Here is a 26906-nt window from a genome sequence, read left to right as displayed (position 1 = left end):
TTTGTTTTAAAAAAGACTGTATATATCTTCAAAGTCTTTACTGGTGTGTTTAGCTAAATGTGCATACACTTGTGGAAAGCATGCAGCGTATATCATCAGGAAAACGCATGAATGATGAATATTTCATGAGAAGCTTTTTTTTCTCCGTTTTCAAGATCTAATGTTACCCCACTCACAGCAATAACCCAGAATATGGAAACTGAGTATTCTTTTTAGATGAAAGATGGTAGTAGATAGCAACATCTGCATAAAAGATGACTCATAAAATCCCAACGGTTTAAGTTGTATTTTATCATCGATCAATTTAAGACCTTAATTTAAGCTTTAATTTAAACCCAGGATGACTTAATTAGTATAATGACAAGGGAAATAGATTCTCTTAACAACACCAATTGGCAAACCAAAGTATTTGTATTCTTGAATACAGTTAGGTCACATGAGGACACGGGCTTTTTTAATTAAACAAGTCTATAAAACTGAAGCACAGCTTTTCTGTGCATAGCATGCAAAATCAGCCATCAGTGGCTACAATGATCATAGGAAACGTTAAAAGGAATGGTTCACCAAATGTATTTATTTATTATACTTTATATTATATTATTTTATTTTAAGTTTGTTTGTTCGTTCGCTCATTCATTCATCGCCATGTTGTTGTTCTAAACCAATATGCTGAAAAAAAAATTTTTTTCTTTTTTTTTTCCACTACACTTTTCCACACAGTGACAGTTGCCATGTCTGTCAAGCTTCCAAAAATTTAAAATAAATAAATTAATAAAAATAAAACAAATGCCATAAGAGTAGACATTATTGCGTATATGCTGTATTGCATTAAACTATCAAATGGTTTCAAATGAGGCGTGGGGGGGGTAAAAAATGTGTCCCAGAAAAGACAACAACCACATATGGTTTAGAATGACATTTGGTTACTTAAATCTTTTCACGTGTGAACAATTCTATCGCTTTTCCAAAACGTTTGTGGTCATTGTAGCCAACTGTGTGGCAAAACCTGTCCTTTCAGACTCAATGCTTGGAGAAATCATGGTGATTCCTGGCTGTAGCGCACATTCATGTCCTTTGATTATGCTCCACAAAGGCATGGTGATGTGCGCTGAAAGGCTTCAGTCAGTTGCTGTCTTTTAGTGTCAAATGAAAAGAAGAGCAACCAGAGGAGCCACAGCATGGAAGAGCAGCGAGTGAATAAATCTGGCTCTGCAGGACATCATTCATTACTCCATCCCAACAGATCAGTACACTTCATGTAGAGGTTCTCCAACATGTTGGTTATCATCTCCCTCTGCTCTTGTACCTCATTTTCTTTCTGTTCGCTGCTCTTTGTATATATGGTCCCATTGATATGGCTCTTTCAGCCTTCTCACTGTATCTTTCTGTACATTCCAACTGTGAAGCCTTCAAAAAACTTTTGTTTCTTTCAGAGGATTATTTTGGTCGCCCTTTCTCTTGCTGTTACTGTTCCTTAATATCAAACCCAGACTCATTGGAAAAACAGGCAATCTACCTACTGCAAAAATGTACCTATACATGCAATTCATTGCCGTTTTTAGCTGAAGGGACCACACTAGTGACAGTAAAACACCAAGCGTTTTTATTCTTTTCCACACAAATTATGAATATAGAGGCAGATTAGATTTATTTTCATGCACTTAGCACATGACTTGCAAACTAATACATTATGATGTTTTCATCACATATGCAGCTCCATATGTATGGCTTTTCTGATGTATTAAACTTGCTTGGTAGCGCACCTGGTACATTGCACTCATGATACAAACCACTCTGGAATGAGTCCTGTGAAACACAAATCATGATAAAAGTGTTCAAATTATTGTAAAAGTAAGCTAAAATGACACGATTGCTTCAACAAATGTATTTTTTTTATTTCACATTTGCTTTTGTAAACGCTGTAAGTAAGGTGAACTAGAAATGCTTTTAGTACCACGTACTGGGTATTTCATTTTGAAAATGTCATGTAACATGAAAGAAGCAACGTTAATATAATTTTTTTGCAGAAAGTTTGTCACAGATAGGCTGCATTTTTCTGGAGAGCTTGGGCTGTTAATATCTCTCCGTTTGACTTTCCAATTGTTTTATTAGTTGTATATTACTTCACAGTTATATTTAAATATGCCTATGAAGATATAATGCAATAATATAAAATAAAAATATCTGAATGCCTTTAAAACTGATGTATTGTTTACATTTACATTACATTTACATTTAGTCATTTGGCAGACGCTTTTATCCAAAGCGACTTACAATTGGGGAATACAAAAAGCGATTAATCTTGAACAGGCAATCAGACAGAGGAAGTGCTCGTAACACCAAGTCTCAGTCATTGTTCAAATTAGTACAAGCTAGTAAGCGGAGAGAAAGATAGAGGGAAATAGTTTTTTTTTTTTTTTTTGAGTTTAGGATGAAGTCAAGTACTGCCGAAAGAGATGAGTTTTCAGTTGTTGCTTGAAGATTGCCAGAGATCCGGCGTTCCGGATAGGGGTGGGAAGATTATTCCACCAGCCAGGAATGGTGAACGAGAATGTTCTGGAGAGTGATTTTGAGCCTCTCTGTGATGGTACCGCAAGGCGTCGCTCACTAGCAGATCTCAGACTTCTGGAGGGGATGTAGGTTTGTAATAGTGAGTGGAAGTAGGAGGGTGCAGAGCCTGTGGTAGATCTGTACGCAAGCATCAGTGACTTGAACTGGATGCGAGCTGCCACTGGTAGCCAGTGCAAGGAGATGAAGAGAGGTGTAAAATGCGCTCTTTTGGGCTCGTTGAAGATCAGTCGTGCCGCTGCATTCTGAATCATTTGTAGAGGTTTGATTGTGTTTGATGGCAGACCAGCCAGAAGAGCATTGCAGTAGTCCAGTCTAGAAACAACAAGGGCCTGGACAAGAAGTTGCGCAGCATGCTCTGTCAGAAAGGGCCTGATCTTTCTGATGTTGTGTAGTGCAGACCTGCAGGATCGAGCAGTCTTTGCAATGTGCTCTTTGAAGGTCAGCTGGTCATCAAAGATTACACTAAGATTTCTGACCGAAGTTGATGGGGTAATCATTGATGAGCCTAACTGAATCGTGAAGTCATGCTGTAGAGTCGGAGTGGCAGGGAAGACCAGAAGTTCTGTCTTTGCCAGGTTGAGCTGTAGGTGATGTTCTTTCATCCATGCCGAGATGTCCGCCAGGCAGCCTGAGATCCGTGCAGCTACCGTTGGGTCATCTGGTTGAAAAGAGAGATAGAGCTGTGTGTCATCGGCATAGCAGTGATAGGAGAAGCCATGTGCATGTATGATGGGACCCAGCGATGTAGTGTATGTGGAGAAGAGGAGGGGTCCAAGAACCGATCCCTGAGGAACAAACATGTTTAACAAACATCACCTCTTGACAGAGAAAAAAACAAAAACATTTATATATTGTGTTCAATGGTGAAATGTTACATTGATGAACAGCTGAATGGACGAATGAATGAACGAATGAATGAATGAATATTTAAGGAAATGCATACATAGACACTATTTATATTTGTGTAAGACACTTATTTCAAGCCTTCTGATTAAAGATGATGATAAATACAGGAGGACAACATGGCGAGAAATTGAATCCGCTGTAGCTGGTGTCCTCAACCATAAACTACAATTTTAATACAAATCATGTAAATCTGTTCACTGTTTTGTTTTTATTTTTTATAAAGTATTATTGGACTAACCTGCCATCATGACTAACATTTTAAACATATAATTGTTGTATGTTTGACATTGCTTAAACAATACTTTTGCTTTACAAACAAAGAAAAATTATCCAATGAAAGCAATGTGGGAGTGGTTTTTCACACTGAAGACAGGAAAAAGCAAAAGGCTTCCATAATCAGGTGGAATTGTGGTTTCTGTAGCTTTGCACGCAATAATTAGCATTGTCACATTCCATCGCTATCCACAAACCAGAGCGGCGTCTTTTGATACCTATTTAACCCTCCCTCCATTCCCTAGCCGAAATTAGAATAGTAACACACATTGAGAAGTTGCTTTTACGTGTGTGGAAAAGTAACAGAAGAAATGTGGTGAGGTAATCCCTTTGTGCCTCATTCATTTAAGAGATGTCCAGCTACATTTAGTGCTTTCAGACAGACTTTTTCCTCCCTTTCTCTGCCTATTAGCATGCTAGTGCATAGCACTACGACAAACTGGCTTTTTTATGGCTGTATTTTTTTGTCCTTGACCTCTTTTTAACATATTCTCTGGGGTTTACATTTGAGAGCTCTCTGCATTAATTAAAAACCATCAGTAATAGCGGAAGTGTTTCTTCCAGTGTCCCAAGCTATGGGAAATTATGAGTTATTTTATTCATTTGGTAGACCTTAAAACATTAGCCTATCACAATACACAATGTAAATTTTTAGTGTTTGCAGTATACACTACCATTCACTGGGGTATGTATGATTTTAAATGTTTATGAAAGAAGTCTTTTATTCTCATCAAAGGTGCATTTACAGTATGTGATAAAATATAGTAAAAATAATTAATATTATCACAATTTCAAGCATAACATTTTATTTGAATATATTTCAGAATGTAATTTATTCCTGTTATCAAAGCTGAATTTTCAGCATCATTATTTTTCAGGTTTTCAGTGTCACATGATCCTTCAGAAATCACTCTAATATGCTGATTTCCTGCTAAAGAAACAATTCTGATTATTATCTGTATTGAAATGTAATTTTGTTAGAACGTAGAAGTTACTGTCGCCTGGCATCAGTTGAATGCATACTTGCTGAATAATAGCATTCATTTCTTAAATAAATAAATATGGTCATGTATAGAATTTACTATAATGTATGCTCAAATGTGCTCTTTTTAAACACACACACACACTTGTCATGACCATATATAACCAGCAATCTCAGCAACTTTCACATTATTTATGTAAGAATGCCAGAAAACACATTTGCAATTGGAGAAAAAATACAGAAATACTGTTGCTGATGAATAACTTGAAGTTCAGACTGCCTAACACTGAACATTTAGACATTTTAGAAGTTCACAGCTCAAATATTTCAAATTTTAAATAAGAGGTCAAGTGCTTCAGTTATCTCTGCTAATTGATTTTATGCCACAATTACTGTCGATAGATCTTAACCCTGAACATCCATTTAAAACACTACAGAATGGGTTTCCAGATTATGCACTCGTCTTGAATATGTCATAGTTGCTATTATAAGCTTCCCATATTGCATCTGTCCAAGATATTTGGAAATGCTTATATCATATTGAGAATCGATGCTTTCTGAGTAGCTTATTAGCTGCCGCATTAATAAAACACAATCTACCCCAATACCAATGATTCTTTCCATCTGATGTGTAATTACTGCTCTTATTGACTCCGTGTGTTTTTCCAGTAATCATGCTAAAAAAATATGTTAAGGTTATACAAACGGGAGCAATGATTTCTGCTGAATCACTTATCCCTTATTTCCCTTCTGTTAGAGTTCTTTGTATTTGAAGACTGGCTGCTGTTGCCCAGAATAAGACGTTGCTGTAACACATGGGCACACAGCGCTGAGATCATGCCATCAGATAAGTGCAGAGATACTGCTGGCGGTATGGCCTTGGGTGCAGATTGGAAGAACCGCTATGTAATCTTCTAATCCCATTAATTATTACACACAGTCATTATGGGGAGCGACGTAATCCCCCCGCGAGACCCAATCCGTTCAGAGACACAACAACACTGGAACGGAAGCAAGCCTTTCCTTCTTTTCTTTTTGTGATCTTGTGCAAAAAACTAATAATAGACTGTTTTTCTGAGGTGTTCCACTTCTCTGAAGCTGTTTCTAGATGTTAGTTCAAGAATCAACATTTTAGGAAAAACAGCTCTGTTTTTGTTAGTCTGACCTTTTATGAACCGCAGAAGACCAATAAAGACCAATGAACTAATGTACATAGCCTGAGGGCAACATAACTAGAAATTGTAGCAGTTGTAGTGAGTGTACTTAAAAAATAAAGAACCGTTTTGATGGGAGATGTAACCCTTAAAGTGTGTGTGTGTGTGTGTGTTTTGACTGGCCATTTCACCAACAATACTCTGAGTATACCAAAATGTTGAAGGCATTTCTGTTGTGTTTTTGATTGTAATGACTTTGATGAAGTGAATATTTGAAATTGATGGCTTCTTGAATGAAAAAAAAAAGAAAGTATTTTATTATAAACATTGCAAAATTCCATTATTTTAAAAAAATATATAATAATTGTCAGTTTTAATGGGATAGCTCGCCCAAAAATGAAAATGTTGCCATAATATTTTGTCATAATATTCATTCCAAACCAGTATGACCAAAAGAGAAGATATTTTTAAAAATGTCTGTGTTATGTATACATGTATGTATTTATTTATTTAGATACAATTGACTTTCAAAATATATTCTTTCTTATGTGTTCTGCAGAAGAAAGATGTTTATACAGATTAGAAATGGCATGAGGGTGAGTTAAATAATGACAGATTTTTTCTCTAAGACAGTTTTAAAAAATGTGAATGAACAAAAATCATATTGGCAAATACTGGGAAAATCTATGAAGCTTAAATTATGATGTTACAGATGGTTTAGTCTTCTCTCCAGAGCCTGATTAATTTAAAACTTTATGGTCCAGCTTTATGTGAAGGCTGTTTTTATTTACTCTCAGATTAAAGGCATCTCTTTGAAAAAAAAGCTTTGTTACATGGGGAAGGGGTAATTGAAATAGCGATGCAACATTTAATAAAAGAAGCAAAATTTTGCTCAAAATAAGCTTGTTTTTTAGATTATTTTCTACTCCCTTCATCTCTTGCTTCTGGTAAATTGTATTAATTATGGGCCAGACACACAAAAGTGCAATGGGGAATTCGGTTTGATTCCCGCAGAATATTCGGTCTGCGCAGAATTCTCTCATGATGTTTTTTTTTTTTTTTTTCTTCCCCATTCCTCAAATTGCATTTTCCAATTTGTAAATGGACCAGATGTCTGCAAGTGAATCTAGACGACTCTCTAGAGATGGAGAAGCCGACTGTCTGGAGAGCTCAGGTGATTTGTTCTCATTGCGTACATTGCTGCCATTAATTGAGACAGAGGACTGTGGGTCTAGCCCATAACTCCAGACCCTAATGAGAATTGCATATTTTGTCCAAATTGCATGCTGCCTTGCTGATCCAGACAGTCCTGAGCTTTGTGCAGGGTGAGGCAACCTGCAGTGTGTTTAGTGAAATGTGTTGGAGCATGTATACAGATAATGAGCTGTTGGTTGAAGCATTAAATGCCTGTGATTGTGCTTGTATACATCTGTTTGACTTCAGGGGATGACGTTTCAAATTTCCATATTGACAAATAAAACTGAGACAGTATTGTTCTTAAACTATAGCACTCACAATGAAATATAAAAATGAATATGCACTATGGTTCACAAGTAACAGTGTATAGCAAATTGCACTATACAATTTTAATGCAGAGATTGAACAGAAAAAAAAATGTTGACCAACCATTTGGACTTTTCTAAAAAATCCTCTCCTCCTTAAGATCCCCGGCAACCTCTTGGTATCATCAGGATAAGAATGCCTGTATTTGTGAGGATAACATGCCTCGAATACAGATACAAGATGCCATAATCCATTTTTTATGTCTTTAGCATGTTCCCTACATTTTATGTTCGGCTTATGAACGTCACTGCTGGGTTACTGCTTTGCTTCCCCTCGCATTCAAAAATAGTTTTTAGCCCCCTCCTAAATGACCGTTTCATAACATGTTCAATCATTTTTGTGGTTATGTCAGTTTGGGGCCATTACTTAAAACCATTTCCGTTTGCATCAGTCTTGCAAAATGCAATTTTCCTGCAAAAACAGGAACAAAGGACGAGGTGCATGGAAGAAAGAGTGTTTAGCTCAAAGGGAAGTTTGGGTGCAAGGAGACTGTGGTGGGGGTAAAACACTCTGAAGTCCATTCATGGTCCAGTGAATCAATGGAATTCCTTCTATCTTATGTCTGGAGCACCCAGAGCAACCCTGAGCAACACATTCCCAAATGGCCACTGTCTCCCGGCTAAGTGTGTGATTTGTCATTTGGGACGAACCCCGGAGTTCTTTGCGATCGGGAATGTAGACTAAGCACAGCGTCCTCCGCTTTTGGGCCTTTGTGGGAGAGAATGTTTACGTTGGGTTTGAAGCTGGCTTGAAAACCTTTACTTAACTTCATATCCTTTTTACAGAAATTACAGACATCTGTTGAACTGTGACTAATTTTCACTTGGCCCGAGCATGTTCCAAATTTACAACAGAGTCCCGATATCTAATTATAAGCAGAGGGATCGTTTATGCTGTCGTTGCGGTGTAGAAATTAAGTCCCCAATGTGATTCCTGCAGGGATTCTTGGCTTACCCATCAGAAATGTTAATCTGCCTGATATTTTCACAAGTACACAGTGGAGGAAAATGTCAGGAGAAACGGTAAATATTACAGGGAACCATTCAACTTAACCTGTCATTTTCCACTCAAAAGAAAATTAGACTGAAATTAGAGAGCACTTTGTGCTCCTGCTGCCCCCATTAGAACTATTTCCACCCATTTTTAACCCTTGTATTACTTTTCATCTGGCAAGTGTTTCTCGGTTGAAGCCGTTTTTCTTAGGCAAACCACAACTCTGGGGTTGCCCTTGTAGTAATAGAATCTTTATCCCACAGGTCAAAAGCCAGTCAGGCCTATTATAATTCTAGGTGAAACTGAGGCATTCCACCTTTGGGGAGCAGTGTTCATGTAACAGATTGATAAATTAAGCTGTCAGGCAATGTTCGTGTCAGGAATCTGCCTGAGAAATGCAACCGTGAGGTTTGCACTTGCCAACATATAAGAACCGCCCAGCTAAAACTGATTGCCTGAAATGGCACCTTTCTGGCTTTCGTTTTCCACATCGAGATAAACTCTGCCATGCATTTAAAGCCTCAAATCTATTCCCGAAACCCAGACTGGTATTTTGGACTAATCCGCTCACTAGGACTTCTAATCCTCGGTTTAAACTTAAAACTTTAACAGTCACTAATTAAACACTGAGTGCTAAATCCTGAGACCAACTTTGTGCCAGGATTAAATTTGCCAGACAGGAACTGAGCTGTCTACAAATACCAACTTGGGTATTGGGTTGGGCTTGTTTTGGCCAAATAACTTTCCTAACACGCATATTAGAGGCCATTACTTCACCTCACCTCACTGAAGATACATCTTAGCAACCTTCTCCATTATCTAGCCGACTGATGGACCACAACAGGACGAAAACAATCCTGCATACCTATGGGCTCCCGAAGCACCCATGTGGCGTTAAATTCCAATTGCATTTGGGCCTGTCAGAGTAGATTACCTTAGTATTTTAAGCTGATTCACTCTCATCCCTGCTCGACCCACATGGCTTTAGATTGTCTTGGAGTACCAATTTTCAGCTCAATTGCTCAGGCTACTCGCATAATAAGAAGGCAGCGGCCACACTGTACACATCTGCAGGTGTCTACTGCAGACTTAGGTGGCTAAAATTCTGTGGGTTCATCGCCCGAAGGCCAGAGTGAGTCAAAGAAAATCGCTGCTGTCATTTTCAATGGATCAAACTCAATGGTCTGCACTTCCACCGCCAGTCCCCAGCTTACATATTGAACTGTCTTCCTCTTTTTCAGTCAAAGAGGGCTTTGCATGAGCAACTTCCTGACTGATCAGAAACAATGGTGATCAGCAGGGGTAGAGTGAATGTGGGCCAGCGTTTGAGCTTAGTGGTCTCAGGCAGAAACCCACCATCCTCCCCCTCTCAACACTCACTTTTCTCAGTCTTTAACCCCCCAAACGCTGCCCCTCCTAACTCAAACCCTAATAGCTGGGAAGGCTGTATGACAAAGGAACAAACAGGCATGTAATACCTCCCGTTCCTTGCGGATGACACGGGGGACAGGAATGTGAAGGGGCTGGAGGTGGAAGGGGGGGCGTCAGGAAAAGGCAAGGAGCAAAGAGCCGACTGCCAGAGCCCACTGTCAGATTAGAGCCATTAGCATGACTGTGGAATGACAGGGAGCTCCATCCGCACAATGAACACCATTTATCCCCTGCCTCTCTGTAGAATATTAGACTCGCCGTCCACCATCACACACCCTACTGTAGACGGGACAAAATTTCCCAGCTGTTCACAGACATTCATAAAAAAAAAACTGAAGCACCGTTCTGGGGGATTTAGAGGGAATATTGGATTGTTGAACAGCTTGATATTTCATTGAGGCCTGTCTATCCTCACCGCTAGTTAATCCTTGACAAATTGGAGAGCTGTGAGACATTGGAGATGATTTGGTCTGTGAGCTACAACCTGATGCTTTCCTCTCTCCAGCTTTAAAAAAAAAAAGTCTTTGCTCCCCCAGCCTGGTCGACTTTTGATGGTTTTAGAGGGGTTTTGTTTGGCAATTGCTTGGCAGGACAATCAGCAAAACCAGTTGAATAATAACTTAGCCAGTTTGGGAGTTGGCCTAGATTGATAACCAGCTTGGTCTGATTAAAAGACCAGACAAACCATCTGAAAACAAGATTGGCCAAGCTGGGAAGCAAATTAAAGTCTGCTGATGTAAGCTACATTTGTTAATCTAATGGAAATTTGTTAAATGCATATGTGATATTGCTATAATTGCACCATTGACTCTATTGTTAGAGGTCCTTTACACCACATGGAGAACGTTAGAGCTTCTCATTAGTGTTAACTTTCATGCTTTCGCATTAAAATATGCAATTCTCTTTTTTTTTTTTTTCTTTTGACACAGAGACATCAACGTTTGGCATTTGACTTGCTAATAAATATCAGTAAGTGCAAACACATTGCCCAGTGTTCTCAATTAATAACACCCCTGTCAAGGCCATCTATTCCGAATACAGACACTCTTGTTTCCCAGTAAGGCATGCATGATAATGATTGAACTCTACAAAATATAGACACAAACACTCATTTACATATACAGTAAGAGACTATTTCCTTGTCTTTCAGGGTATTCTTAAGGTAGAGCAAAGAAAAGCTCCCAGAAAGAGACACTTTTCTCATGGGTGTCCACAGTGGCTCTAAGACCACCCAAACACAGTTCAGGATTTACTTTGTCCATGCTGTTGTCTACAAGGGCAGTGCATTTACCTCTCCCACCCCTCCTTCATCCATCAGCCCCTCCCTCTTTGTTTTTCAACCACATGCTCAGCAGTCATCAGTCTTCCTTCCCTGCATTTCTGTCAAATTAGCCCCTCATGATGGCCCACTTTAGAGGCTAACTCCCCCTGATGACTTACCCCCTTCCCTGTTCCCATCAGATATTTGTCTGAAGCATTGTGTTCTTTGTGATTTCATTTCAACTTTGTGACTGAATGGGTGGAAGAGACAAAAAGATTTACCGGTCTAGTTCAGTGGATCTCAGGGGATGCAAACCTTCAAGTTTAAGAAAACAAAATCACCATAAATATAAAAAAAAATAGTCAAAATAACTAATGTGCTATAATGTGATAACTTTTCATACAAGCTTATTTTCATACAATCATATGATAGCTTTATATGATGAAAACAAGTAAGAGTAAGTTATTGTTCACAGAGAGTCTTCCCATTTACTTTAAACTATGACTATTAAACTGTGCAACTGGATCAAGTCAGTGAGTTGATCTTGAGAACCTGTCTGGTTCGTGAACAAATCATTCAGACCACTTTATATTGGATCAACTGATTTATTGAAAATATTTGTTTAAAAAAAAAAACAGGTCTCACATAAACTTGCAAGCAGAGCTCGAGTGAATGCCAAGGTTTTTAGTGCGTGATATCTTACAGTTCTGTCTGTTCCTGACACAAGCTATCATATGGTTTTAGAAAATGTATGAATCACTTATATGATATTTTTGAACTTTTATGGGGTCATTTTAAAGCCCAGGTCCTACCTAAGCTGCCAGGATATTGTCCATAAATTCTCCTTTTGTATTCTATTGAAGAAAGTTACACAACTGTCCACTTAAGCAGGGGTGTCCAGTCCTGTTCCCGAAGGCCACCTTCCAGCTGAGTTTTGCTCTAATCCTAATTAAACACACCTGATCTAGCTAATCAAAGTCTTCGGGTTCCTTGGAGATCAACTCTGTAGGAAAGGTGCCTTCATGAGCAGGACTGAGCACCCATGCCTTTAAGGAAGACACAGATTTCATAATACATTTAGAATAAAATCTACCCAGAAGACTGTAAACCATGATTACAGCTGTTTAAATCTAAAATGTTGACTGGTAAAATTCAGTGGCTGAAAAATGTTTTGTGTTCATGACTTGCAAATGCAAAGATGCTGTCACAGAATAGACTAGACTTTGTCAACTCCGACTTGAGTCCATTTTCCAATAATACGCAGTGAAGTATTCCTTAATCCCAAAATGGGATTCACTCTAGAGTTAGGTCACAGAACCAAACCCTATCCGAGGAATTCCCTCTGGAGTGACTAGAACTTTTTACGTCCTCAAAATCTCTCAAACATCCCTTTGTCTCGATGATAACCGGATGGTTAAGGGACAGTGCAGGAGAGGGTCTGTGGAAACAGAACTGCTACTTTTTCCACCGCACGCTAATGGCTTCAATATAAAATTACTGCCTTGAGGTTTAGAGTGTCGGAGTATTATTCATGTATTCCGCCCATCTACAGATGGTCTCTGCTCTAGTCACTGCATATGTACAACTTGTGTTGCTACCTTTGAAATTCACCTCAGAGAATCAAGGAGTATTTTCAGTGAAGTGGATATAATCTTAAACTGGCTGGATTGGTCACAGAGGGCTAAAAGGGATGACTGGGGATAATGTAAACCCAGATGTGATGTGGATTTCTGGGAATGCTCTGATTGGTCTGGAAAGGTTGTAGCAGCATCACACAGCTCAGCTGCTAACAAGAGACAATTATAGCAACCTGTTTGAAAAGCTGGGGGGAATGTTACATATTAAACTAATTGCTTGTTGTTATACATTTAACCTGTAGCAACTTTATTACTTAATTACTACATTTAGCCTTTAAAGGGATGGGAACATGTCATGCTTAATTCTTTTCATAGGTAAGAAAATTGTATAAATCTAGTGATCTGAAGCTGTCGAGAGCTGGTTTACATTACTAGACCACCCTGACCGAACACATGTTGAGTGAAAACAACAGCACCTACCCTGTCAAAGCCATTGAGACCAGGATTTTTAAAAACAAAGTATATCCCATGTTTTTCTACAGCCTTCACTGTTAAACGGATTGTTAACGCCATGGACTATTAAGGCTGCACAGTATATTACTCTTAGATTTATTGTCACAATACAGCGTTGGATTTCGCTCGTGCAACGCTTTGAAATTGTTTTGTTAAATATCGCTGACTGGCTTTTTCCTGTCCCATTTGCTCAGCTCAGTCTGTCTCTACAGCTTGCCGAAACATATGGTCAAGAGGAGAAATGTTTTACCGACAAAACACAGCGTGAGTAAAGTGCCGCCTTTTTGTTCGTGAAAGGGGGAACTGGACAGACTCTGAAGGTAACGCTCAGTTTATGTACATCCATGAGGAGGAGATTGATGATTTATTGGCACTCGTGAGAGTACAATTCATTTAGCTGGTCTATAGCAGTGGTCTTCTATAGGCCAGAATCACCCTCACTCCGATTCATGCACCACTGTCGAAGGATTTATGGGGCTTTTTTATATTGGACTTTCTATTATGATCCGAGGCATAAGATGAATTTGCATGCATGCACAGACGGAGCAAAGCTGCTCCTTGAAAAGATGCCAGCCAGGCACTTTCTGCACAGGACGAGCACTGTGACTAATTTATGATGATGGTTTCGCCTGTTTGAAGACCCTACCCCCCAAACCCAGGTCTTCTAGACAAGATGCAATAATAAAAGCACTATTTGGGGTAACCAAATAATAGAAAAAAAGGATTTTGTAGTTAAATGTGAGCACATCTTTAAAACCTTAAAAACTTCAAAAATTTGGTGAATATAGCAGTTGTTTTTGTTAAATAGCAATGTTGGGAAGGTTACTTTGGAAATGTAATAGGCTACAGATTACAAATGTCCCTATTAAAAATGTAATGCGTGGTGATAACTATTTCAATTACTTTAGTAAAGTAATGTAACTGATTACTTTTGATTGTTTTTCTAAATTTCTACTGAATGTTTAATCATTTTCAAACATTTAAAGCAGACGTGGTTAACCTTACGGTAGTATTTTACTCTGATTACTGTCAAGTGACTTCATCACTTGAATTAAGATTATATTAATTTAATTTTAAAGCACAGCCACGACAAAATCAGCACCTGTTTTTACTCTGAGATCATTCTGAGGTTAAATACAGATTTGAAATCATAACAAGAAACCGTTAAATAGCTATGATACTGTTTTTTTAAACAACAAATGTGGTAATAATTGCTTTATAACAGTAATATAATGCACAAGTAAGATTCTTAATACTTTATTTAAATGGACCAGATATCATGATTAATTTAGATTGTGTTGCCCAGTGAACCAGAATGTATTTAAAATCTTGCATATTGATTTCACAGGTCAGGTGTTGTATAGAGCACCCTATGTTTAAAAATGTGATCGCTGCAAAAGCATCTGCATTAGACCACGCGTCTTTGTTTCAAGACATTGTATTCAAATTAAATAATTATGGCTGTACAAGCTTTCAGACGCCCACAGCATGCTTCCAGATTAAGAACCACTTGTCAGCTGTTACAGGCGGCGCATTAGCTGCCGGTCCAGACAACATTAGGTGTTTCCTGCAACTGATCTCCACATTTTCCTGCAGGTAGAGGCCTTCCATGCAACTTGACCCCCGTTCCCCTCCCTGCACTGCTTCCAATTGCCGAGCACATAGTCCACATTCCAGACGAGTCATGGAGGGGGGCTCCGACCCAGCTTTGACAGATCAGCAGTTAGTGATGATAGTGGTGGTCGCCTGGGATTCGCTTGCTCTCCTTTCATGTGGCCCGGCGGCTTGACATTTGTCAACTGACCCCTGAAACCGCATCTTTCATTGTGCTGGCCTTTTAATGGCCTCAGATTAGGGAGCAGACAGCCGGCAACACAGGGGAGCCAATAGCGCACCCTTATCTTTTGTATTTTGTATGACCAGCTGGATTTGTTGAAAGTGTGAAAAGAGTTTACCTGATGCCTCTGGGGTCGAAGACTTGGCCAGAATCACACATGATGTTTTTTTTTGCGCCTTGAGTGACAAGTAGGATTCAGATTTAAAGTGGGGTTAAAAAAAATAAGCAGCCAAGGTCAAAGGCAAATGTTTTTGTATGTTTCATTTAAATTGCATCAATATAGAAAAACAGGACTCCGGAAGGCTGAGAATGACTTTTTTTTATTTTTCACCAGTAAGTGTACCTCGTCTGACAGCTAAATTGCACCTCTTCATTGACTTCTGCAATTATCAGGTTTTATTACAAATACTATACTGAAGTCTCTCTTTTTGTACCAGGAGTTTGTATGATTTGCTAGGCCTGCATATGGTATGACAGCACTCTGAACGAGTATGGCTATGTAAAGTGAGTGATTTTTAAATCACAGAGGTTGGGACATTTTTTTTTTTGGGCTACTCTCATCCTTATAAGTGCCATGCAAATGCAATCACACACACTAAATCAATCAATTCACACTTTATTAATGCAGATGATGTAACTGATCACTTTTTGAATTTCACAATAAAGAGGCAAACAGTTCCACACTGTTAACTTTACATAAAGCATTATTGGGTGTGAGAACTTAATATTCCAACAAGGAAATTAGAGCGGGAAAAAAGGGAACTTCATAAAAATTGGTCAAGAAAAGAGCCAGTTAATATCCAACCACTAAATAAAAGAGAAAATAGAAATTATGTTTTGCATAAAATCCCATATTTTGATGTCATTGTGACATGATTACATATATATATATATATATATATATATATATATATATATATATATATATAATGAAATCAATCTAAAAATGATTTATTTACATGTTAAGGCTTGTTTTTTGATCATTTCTAGAATCATCTATATAATCATATTTATTTTTCTTGTAGAACTGATAGATTTTCTTGGTAACACTTTACAATAAGGTTCATTAGTTAACATTAGTTAACATGAAATAATAATTAACAATGCTTCCATAGCATTTACTAATCTTAGTTAATGTTAATTTCAGCATTTACTAATGCATTATTAAAATCTCAAGTTGTGTTTGTTAACATTAGTTAATGCACTATGAACTAGCATAAACTAGCAATGTATTTTGATTATCTAACGTTAACAAAGATGAATAAATGTATTGATCGTTGTTTGTTCATGTTAGTTAATACATTAAATAATGGTAACAAATGACACCTTATTGTAAAGTGTTACCATTGTCTCTTATGTTTCACTTGTTTTTCATAAACCACTGCAAAATAAAATAAAATAAAACCTCTATAACCCAGATGTTCCTTTGTGGGATTCACCCTCTTAAATAAGTAATTTGAATAACTTTCCCATTCGTTTCATTCAATGCTAGTGTGATCAAAATGGCTTAAGTGACACTTTTGCTTCGCTTCTCCCCATCTCTGGCTAACGCTGTTCCTTTGGCACTGGTAGCTTAGATGAAATCACTCGTAAGGAAGAACGCTGAGATATGTCTTTTGTCACTTCAACAACATTCTGTCCTACAAAAAAGGGGGGAAAGAAACGAAAAAAAAAAACATAAAGGAAACAATAGAGGTGTTGCTAGGTTGCAAATTCTCTCCAAAAAGCAACCTTCTTTTGTTTTGCCGCTTTTGCCTCTTTGGAGAATGTCTTTGAGATCTTCCACTGTGCGGATGGCCATGCACTTTCTTTGGGGAAGGGTGGGGAGGTGAAAGGGGAGGGTTCCGGTGTTGTTAGTAGCTGGGATGAGGGTCCGTGAGCTGTCAGTGTGCCCATTTGGCCTGATGGTGAGGAAGGCCTCCTGCAGGCCCAACTCTATGGAGGAATGCACCTCCTGAGGAGAAACTGTCTAAGCTCTGAGCTCGCGGCTCACGGATGGAATGTCAGGTCAAACGCATCACACTCTGGACTCCTCCTCTCCTCTAACAATCTTCTCCTATCTCCTGCATCCAGGTTTCCACACACAGCTAAATTCATCTCACTGTTTTAGTCTAGCGATGATCTATGCAACACCATTCTGTTAATGTGTGGTTTGCAGTTTCTCCTTTTTTGATTAGTATTCTTGTTTATTTCCTAACAGAAGAGTAAAACTCCATTGGATTGGTAATTGATTGCTGAGTAACGGATTGAACAAGATGCTTCCCCAAAGTAACAGCAGGGTGATTTAAAAAAAGCTAAATAAAAGGATAGCTTTTTCACAGTAGGGTATTTTCTATAATTCTATTCTGCTGTAAAATAAAGTATAATAAAATGAAATAAAATGGATTAAATTTATTAGACTTAAAAATGTGGAGGGGTCAATTGAGAGGTTATTGAAGGAGGGGTTATATTTGTTTCTACACTTCTGAAAATAATATTCTTTATAGTATTTTTTAACAATTAAAACTAAATCTAAAAATGCATTTAGATGTTACGCTTGTTTTTTTGTTAATTTCTAGAATCGTCTAGAATGCAAGTGTTTTTTTTCTTGTAGAACTGACATATTTTATTTTGTTTTTCACTTGTTTATTCATAAACCACTGTAAAATAAAATAAAATAAAATAAAGAATTAAAATTAAAGTAAATATGTGGAGAGGTCAATCGAGAGGTTATTGATGGAGGGATTCTTGTGTTTCTTAATTTCAGAAAATAATATTCTTTTATAGTAAAATATTTTTTGTATAATTAAAAAATCTAAAAATTATTTATTTACATCTCAAGACTTCTTTTTTGATAATTTATCATAGAATAATCTAGAATTATATTTTTTCCCCACTTTTTTATTTTTAATCTACACTGCAAACTAAATTAAAATAAACTGAACTAAAATAAAATAAAATATAAAAAATAATAGTAAAAGTTGTGGTGACAAAATCTGGTTGCAAGGGTGTTCTTGGTGATTGTTAGGTTGTTGCAACATGTGCTGCCAGGGTATTCAGGTGGTTGCTGATTGGTCTAAAGTTGCGACACTCAAGTTCTATTCTGCATATTTGACTGTATATATGACTTTGTGTTTTATTGTCCACCAAGTTGATTGTCTAAAGTAACAGTCCATAATTTGTGGTATAATTAGTCAATTTACACAAAAAGGAAGAAAGTTTCACATAGGTTAGGTTATTTGCCATAGTTATGGTGTTTACTTTAGCGTTCACCTCTACTCAGATGGCTCAGAAAAGGTTTAAAGTCAATTTCAAATGTTCTTTAGTCTGTGCCTTTTATATCAGGCCTTAAGAGCACCGCGAGTTCCCACAAGTGCACAGATACTTTGGCGAAATCTCCATCAAAAATCTCAAAGCCTGTTTCATCACAATCATGTAAGGAAAGAGCGTGTGTAAGCTGGCAGTTTAGCCCAGAGGTGAGCTTTAGAAGCGGTTTTGTTTCTTGCGGGCTCTAGTTTGTCAGGCCCCTGGGGGCCGAAGGAGATGAGGACGGAGAAGGCGGCACTCAGCAGCCAACGGAGCTTAAATCACTCTCCATTTCACACACAGGAACACATGGGAAGGGGTAATATTATGCGTAACCCTGGCAACCGGTCCAAGTCATCAGTTTCAATTCTTGCAGCGGTAGGCACGGTCCAGTGGCGCTTTAAGAAAGGACCCTAATCTGGAAGGAGGGCATGGGCGGTTATTACATTTCCTTTCCCACTTGATGCTTGGAATGGGGAGGTTCAGGGGGTTACGCGTTCACGGAAGCAGGGGATATCGTAAAAAAAAAAAAAAAAGCCTCCTGGGACTTGTATTTTGGGCCGCTGATGGATTTCCGAAAGGTGTTGTTGCTGACAGTGTACTTACATTTCCACCCTTCTGCTTTCCTTCACAGTTCCTCCGAAGGAACCGCAGGTGACGTGTCGATCAAACACCTATCCCAAAGGCTTCTACTGCAGTTGGCACCTTCAGCATCCGACGTACATCCCTACGGACTTCGAAGTCGATGTCCAGTAAGATGTTTACTTGTCTGCTTTTCTCTTTATTTGCAACTCCATCTGTCAAGCTGCTCGTCCTTCTGCTCTCCTCTCGCTCCGTCTGTCATGTCATGCCCTCTCGTGTTCGGCGGAGGCTTTGAGACACACTGAGCTCATCTGAATCAGTGATCTGTGCGGTCAGACGCTGTCTGCTGAGAGCTGATTAGGCCTGCCTGACTCTGAGTGCTGGAACTCAAGGCAGTATAAGTGGACTCTCCGTGGAAAGCCCCTGCAGAGCAACCCTACACACACTAGAGCTCCATGTCTCTTTCTCTGTATCCCTCATCTGTCCACATCTGTCTGGACAACCGTAGAGTGGCTTTATCCTCATCAGTCACCAAATGGAAGTGTCTGATTCTGCACTAGTACTTACAAACACTAACACAATCACACAGAATGCTGCATGTTAAATAGCAAAAGACGTTAATTCAATAAATAAATAGAAATTTGGAGCACATGAAATGTGATATTGTAATATATGAACATATAGCTCATCTGAATCTAATGAATGAAGTAGTGCTGTCAAACGATTAATCGCGATTAATCACATCCAAAATAAAAGTTGTTGTTTACATAATATATGTACGTGTACTGTGTATATTTATATTGTATAATTAAATGCACAAACATACAGTATATGTTTTGAAAATATTCACATATATAAATATATTTAATATATAAACATAACCTATTTTTCTTAAATATATACATGCATGTTTGTGTATTTATATGTATATAATAAATATACACAGTACACATACTTATATTATGCAAAAACAAAAAAAAAAGTTTAAATGTATTTTAACCTATTCATCAAAGAATCCAAAAAAAACTTTTTCCAGTTTCAACAAAAATATGAAGCAGGGCAACTGTTTTCAACATTGATAATGAACAGAAATGTTTCTTGAGCAGCAGATCAGCATATTAGAATGATTTCTGAAGGATCATGTGACACTGAAGACTGGAGCAATTTTTTAAAGTTTTTAAAAGTATAAAAAATAGAAATCTTAAACTGTAATTATATTTCAAAATGTTAGTGTTTTTACTGTATTTTTGATCAAATAATTACAACAGGACAAATGTCTTAAAGACCCCAAACGTGCGATTAAATGGTAAGATACTTCAGATATGTTCAGTACAACATATCTTCAATCAAAATTTTTCATTTTCCTCGTATTTTATAACAGTAACATTTTATAATGATGCGTACAAGAGCATGTATTTTTGAAAAAAAAAAGAATCACTCGCAGCACAAAATATTAGCAGGCAATGTCACAGCATGCAAGTTTTTAAATGAGTTTTTAATGGCAAATTTGTCGATTTTTAATAGAATTACAAATAAGCATTGCTCCAAAGGAACTAATTAGCTGACTAAAATATATATATAAAATTTGACTTTAAAGGGGTGGTTGATTGCGATTTCACTTTTTTGACGTTAGTTAGAGTGTAATGTTGCTGTTTGAGCATAAAAAATAACTATAAAGTTACAAAGCTGAAAGTTCAATGCAAACTGAGATATCGTCTTTTAAAATTCTGGCAGTTTAATGCCTACAAAAACGACTGGTAAGGGACTACAATGAGTTACTTCCCGGGTCCGTTATGTCACGAACCCAGATAAACCCCGCCCCCGTGTACATGCAGCAAAGGGGGCAAGGCCATGCTGCGCTGCTTTAGAGAAGAGGAAGAAAACTAGGGGTGCACGTAAAAATCTATTTATACGAGTCGCGATTCTGTCTTCTAACGATTCTAATGGATTCACAAGTTTCAAAATCAATGTTCTAAAGCAGCGGTTCTCAATCATGTTCCTCGCATCCCCCTGCTCTGCACACGCTTTGCATCTCTCTCTCTCTCTCATTCAGATCGTCAGATCAGCTCCAACAAACTGTTCCAATTACACATTTATTTTCACATAACTATGAGAAGCTTTATACATGGACGTGCATGCAGTTGCTGTGCTGTATTAAAGCTTTAATCTGGGTAAAACCATATATTAAAAGCTAACAGAAGTAGCATTCACAAATAACAGCGTATCTAAAAGTTTGAACCAACAACAAACAAAATACCATTAAGAGCCGTGCTCCATACAGGTTCTCTTCAGTAATATCTTCTGCGCCTCAATCGGGCTCACACTGATAAGCAATTTTGACGACGCCATTGTTTATAATACAACTGGAGCACATGCCGCTGAGCTGAGAGGCGGGACATTTAGACACGCACTAGAGGCGGTTTAGCCAATCACAGCACACTGGACCAGCTAACCAATCTGAGCCCATCACGTTTTCTGAGGGAGGGGCTTCATAAAACCAGGAAATAATCGGGACGTTTATCAGAGAAGGGACAGAGGGGTGTAGAATAAAGGTAAATTATGTAAAAAATAATGTTTAAAAAAAAAAAAAAACGAAGCATGAATACATGTTTGATTGCATCCACAATCAAGCCTAGAAAAAAAAATAGTCAACTACCCCTTTAATCAAATAGCATTGACTTTGATTAACCTCTATTCTTAACAACTTTAGAAGCATTAATAATCCATTAAATTTTGTATATTGTGCAGTTTAAGTCATTATACATAATTCTACAAGAGCATAATGTCAGGGTGATGACAAGTGATTTATGAATGAAAATGTGCCGCAAGGCGTTTGAAGTATAACCCCAATAAAGCTTCATCAAAACCTAATAAATGATTTTGCAGTGCACGCGCAGAGCTGATATCAGGAGGTTTAAAGGTCAGCTACAAGGCCTCGGCCCAGATGTACCCTAGAGGCGAGCAAATGGCAGCCCCTAATTTAACATATCTACTGCTCTCATGCCACGTGGTACCCCTGCAGAACATCAGAATGGAGCAATAATGTTTGCTTCTTCCAGAAATTAAGCACATTTCTTCCATACAACAATAACTAGTGCTGGGTAGATTACTTACAAATTGTAGTCCGTTAGTGATTCTAAATTACATGCCAAAAAATTTTGTTAGTAACACAATCCATTACATTACACATTATATGATTAGACTATGATCAGGTAATATGATCAGACTACTTTTTGATTACTTGCCAATCGATTAAAAAAAAAACTAATTAATCGCAAATTCTTTCTGAAATTAATAGTGATTAGTCGTGATTAATCCCACCTTACAGTAAAGTTCTTAATTATACTTTTATATTGCAATAATTTTAAATTCAATCTTCAAATTAATGTGGAAACAACGTAAACGTATATGTTTAATATTCGTTTAATGACATCTTTTTTATGACTGAATGCCATTATAACTGATACCAACTGATGTCTTCAATGAATTTTGTCCTAATATTTAACCATTGACTATAGCCATTCAACATTACAGTATATTTGAGAGCTACCAATTTAACATTTATTAGACTTTAAAAAAAAATCTAATTTAAATTAACTTAAAACAATCTTCACATAAACCCATTATAATACTTGAAGTGTTTTACTTGTAATGAATCTAAAATATATGAAAGTTTCACTTTTTGAAATAAGTTACAAGAAAAAATGAACTTTTTCACCATATTCTAATTTTCTGAGATGCACCTGTATGACCTGTGCCCATCAGCAAGAAAATATAGCCTAATTTATTATAGTTATCAAACACTAAATTCTAAATTGAATAAAGATAAAGCTTAAAACTACAGAAGTTAATGATTTACACTTTTTTTATTTTGTTCTTTGATTAACAGACATCACAGCAGCTGGTTATTAGGATATTTTGGCTGCTACTTTAAGAGCTGCCGCTGCTGAACTTGACGCGGATCTGATACTGCTTTAAATGTGACTCATAAATAATAAATACTTACATGCACAGTTTTAAGGCAGCTTTAATTGACTTTTTTGTAACTTTATGACATCGCATATACTCGTAGTTTCATTTGGGTTTGAATATGATACAGTGCTTTAATATAGCCTAATACGGAGCGCGCCGGCACATTTGTGCGTGCAATTAAAAAAGAGTATGAGCTATGAGCACAATATAACGGCTGACAGGACAAGAGAGTTTGTTTTTACATTTACTAAAAAGATTTCATTTGTTTACCTGCATGTGCATGAGACCATTAACCAAAACTCAAAAACGCTAAGACTTTCTGAATATAAATAAGCGATAGCTATTTTAGAAAGGAAAATTTAAAAGATGAAAAAAGAAGAATTAGTGAGAATCAATAAATTCTGAATTATTTATTGCTCATTACAAGCACTTCATTTTTGGAATCTGATTACTTAATCCAGATTGCATGTAATCGGTTACTACCCAACACTGACAACAGTGTCGCCGTATAAGGACTAATTCATCCAAGAATTTAACATCTGTGGTCTTTTACTTTTCCATGGCATTGAAAAATAGAGAATTTGTTTTTAGATTAAATATTCTGTTAAAAATTAAAGTACTAATGTTATGATGCTTCAGAAGATAGTTTTAGATCTTTTTTCTTCATTTTTCTTCAGACACAACCAGAGGCCCTTGGAGGTGACGAAGGATGAAGTTCATAAGAACAGATGCCATGTGAAGTTTCCAGAACTTTTCTCCAGCTTTCCTTACCGGGTCAACGTCACGGCAGTGAACTCACTGGGTCGAGCTTCCAACGCCATCAGCTTCGAGGAGTCTTCAATAGGTACAGTGTATATACTACGCTAAAAAAAAACAACATTGGAAAGTACTTTCGCTCATAAATTGCTATTAAATTTCACAAATAACTACAGAAGTAATTTTGAGTAGCAAAACTGAAATATAAAATACAGTAAAATATACTGTAATGATATATATATATGGCTTCATTGCAGTCAGAGAACATATAATTTACAAGCCATTTTGATGAGAACACATTGAATTGCTGGAGAAATAAAAAGTGAAAATAAGCCTCATTCCCAGAGTCATTTAGAAATTCCTATTCATTGTTAAGCTTGTATGATATACTTGGGTTGAGCAAACAGACTTCGCAAAAACATCTAGCTCATATTTTCCAGACACTCTTGTAACTTACAATCATCTCCTTTTTTGAAAGAACAAAACCCATTCTGGCAAACAGAAGTGAAGAAAATATCTCCAATATCGTCTGGTTGATGGAGGTGGTGTTGTTGAAGTGGCTTCTGGCGACTAAATAGAATGCTTACATGCATGGCTACGTGTGCTTGATAGTAATAAAAATGCTAATGCAGTCTGGATCACTGGATTGACAACGAAAATATTTTCCCTCTGCTTCTAGTGTATATTTTATAGAAAATGATTCCTTTTAAAATGCATTTCATATGTAACAGCTATTTCATTTCATTTTTAAAAAAGCAACTTATGATTAGCATATATTTTAGTGACAAGTAGGGAACATATCGATGAAAGTACATCAACGAAGTAAATTGCCTTATAACGGAAACAAAAGCATGCAGACTATTATATGTTGACCACAACTTCAAGATGCATGGGAACTAAATATGCTAAAATTAAGTCTATTTTTTTTCAGCAACAATGCAAAAATATTTTTTGTAATTTTTAATAAAACATTAGTGCTGTCAAATGATTAATTGCATCCAAAATAAAAGTTTTTGTTTACACACACATATATATACACACACACACACATGCATGTATATATTTCAGAAATATGTTATTTTTATATATTAAATATATTTATTTATAATATACATTATATGATTATAAATGTAGACATGAAAATGCATGTAAATATTTTTTTAATATACACTGTATGTGTGTGTGTTTATATATACATAATAAATATACACAGAACATGCATATATATTATATAAACAAAAACGTTTATTTTGGATACGATTAATCATGATTATTCATTTCACAGCACTATACAAATATTTTCTTACCTCTTTTTTCCCCTTGTTTTAAGCAGAAATCTAACCAAATTTAGAGAGGTTTATGCTTGAAACAAGGTAAAAAATTTATATATATATATATATATATATATATATATATATATATATGTATGTATAGTAGGTATACAAATTGTTTGTTTTTAAAGTGAGCAATTTATCTTTTCTACAGGATGTTAGATATTTCACTGAAAAAAAAAGCCAAAATACTGATTAGGAAAATGAATTTTTGCAGTCCAGCTCTTCCTCTCAGCATGCCCAGACATAAAAATTTGCATCCGAATAGCCGACATCTATACAACATCAGCAGTGTTTGAAAGTCGTAAAGAGTGTTTCGCTCAAGCCAGGTCAAGGCCTGAGCTATAAATCCTAAAGCCACTATTTGTCTGCTATGAATAGTAAAGGGAACGGGGCTCAGAAACATCTCTTTGTCCTCGTGTGTATGTGTTTGTGTGTGAGTGAAGCTAAAACCGCAGAGCAAACAGAATGATCCTTGGACACCGCAGCTCGAGAAGAAGAGAAAGGGCACTCTGTTGCTCTCTGCTTATTTCCCATAAACCTTAGCTCCAAAAAGCTTTCCTCACATTCAGGAGACGCCGCTGCTCAAAAGACATCTCGAGAAATGTCACAGTGTGGCTTCTTTAGGAGACGTGTGTGTTACGTCAAACTGATTTTCTGCTCAGAGGGATGAGCTGCGGATCATAAAAAGGAAATCTCAGCACTATTCCTCATGCATCTCTTTTTCCATTATATTCTTTCGCTAGTGGCATTTGTCATGTGTGATTCCACTAAAGCGGTGTTCTTTTTGTACTGAGCCTTGTCACAACTCGTATACCATTAGCATCTCATCTCTAGAGGCATTTTCATACTTCCTAGCTATGTTAGAGGAATAGTTTACCCAAAAATATCTCTGTTATGACATTAATAAACCTGTATGGCTTACATTTTGTTTTCTGAGAAAAACTAAATGAGAAATTTTGAAGAATGTTCAAGCTGTTCTTTTCCATATAGTGGAAGCAAGTTTCAAATGAAAGCAAGCTTCAAGCTTTAAAAAGAGAAAGTACCTTAAAGATAACCCAAAAGTCTTCCCAATCCCAAAAATCTTTTTTTCCCATGCACTTGTAAAATCTTATTTTGCTTCAATAACATGTCTTCTTGTAAACTAGTTGAAACAAGACATCCAAAATACACATGTAAGTGTGTATTGTATGATACTTTATCTATTTGCATCTGTAGATTTCAATTACAAACCATATTTTCTTTTTTTTTCTTCAAATATCTTAAAATTAGCAAGAAATCTAATCTAGACTTAAGTAGCGCTTAAATTCATAAAATTTACAGTTTTAGTTTTACTCATATCTATTCTATATTTGTCTAATTTATGTAACAATTTACATATATATTTCAACATTTTTTCAGTATTTTAAAATAGATATCCAAAAAAAAAAAAACTTTAACTGTAATATGTCAGCAAAATGAGACATGAAATTTGATCCTGGCTTAATCCAATTTTCATATTTATGTTCTAGATTTTTATGCAAACTAATGAATATGAAAATATATCATGTATAATTTGCATATTGAAACTAAATGTTAGAAAACTTTAAATACAAAACAATTGTCTTAAAATACTGTGATTAATGAACTACGGAAAGTATGGTGAGTTACCCTATTATTATTATTATTATTATGTATTACCCTATTTACCTGTAGTATCTTGCCTTTAAGCCATATTATGTGCAAGAACCAGAGGTTTTTTTTTTGTTTTTGTTTTTTTACATATTCAAAAATGCCAGATACATTCTGTTATGAGATACATGAGAAGAAATGTCATTTGGTGTCAATTACGTCAAACCTGGCAAGACCTGTTTTGACATGACCCATGTGCATATGGCCATGTGTGGATACGATTTGAGGACTTTCTCCATCTATTTTGC

The 26906-nt window shown here is 36.7% G+C and overlaps 1 protein-coding gene across 1 annotated transcript in view; it reads left to right on the top strand.

The window, feature by feature from the left end:
* LOC306863764 (ciliary neurotrophic factor receptor subunit alpha-like) overlaps window positions 1-26906 on the top strand; it is a 174195-nt gene that overhangs the window by 107170 nt on the left and 40119 nt on the right. Inside the window, exons 4-5 of the mRNA XM_079407314.1 lie at window positions 18981-19098; window positions 23578-23744. Of these exons, the coding sequence (XP_079263440.1) occupies window positions 18981-19098; window positions 23578-23744 (285 nt within the window). The remainder of the gene's footprint in view (window positions 1-18980; window positions 19099-23577; window positions 23745-26906) is intronic.

Source organism: Barbus barbus (genome assembly GCF_936440315.1).
Source record: "Barbus barbus genome assembly, chromosome: 45".
In the NCBI taxonomy this organism is placed as follows: domain Eukaryota; kingdom Metazoa; phylum Chordata; class Actinopteri; order Cypriniformes; family Cyprinidae; genus Barbus; species Barbus barbus.
This window is presented reverse-complemented; position numbering and strand designations above follow the sequence as displayed.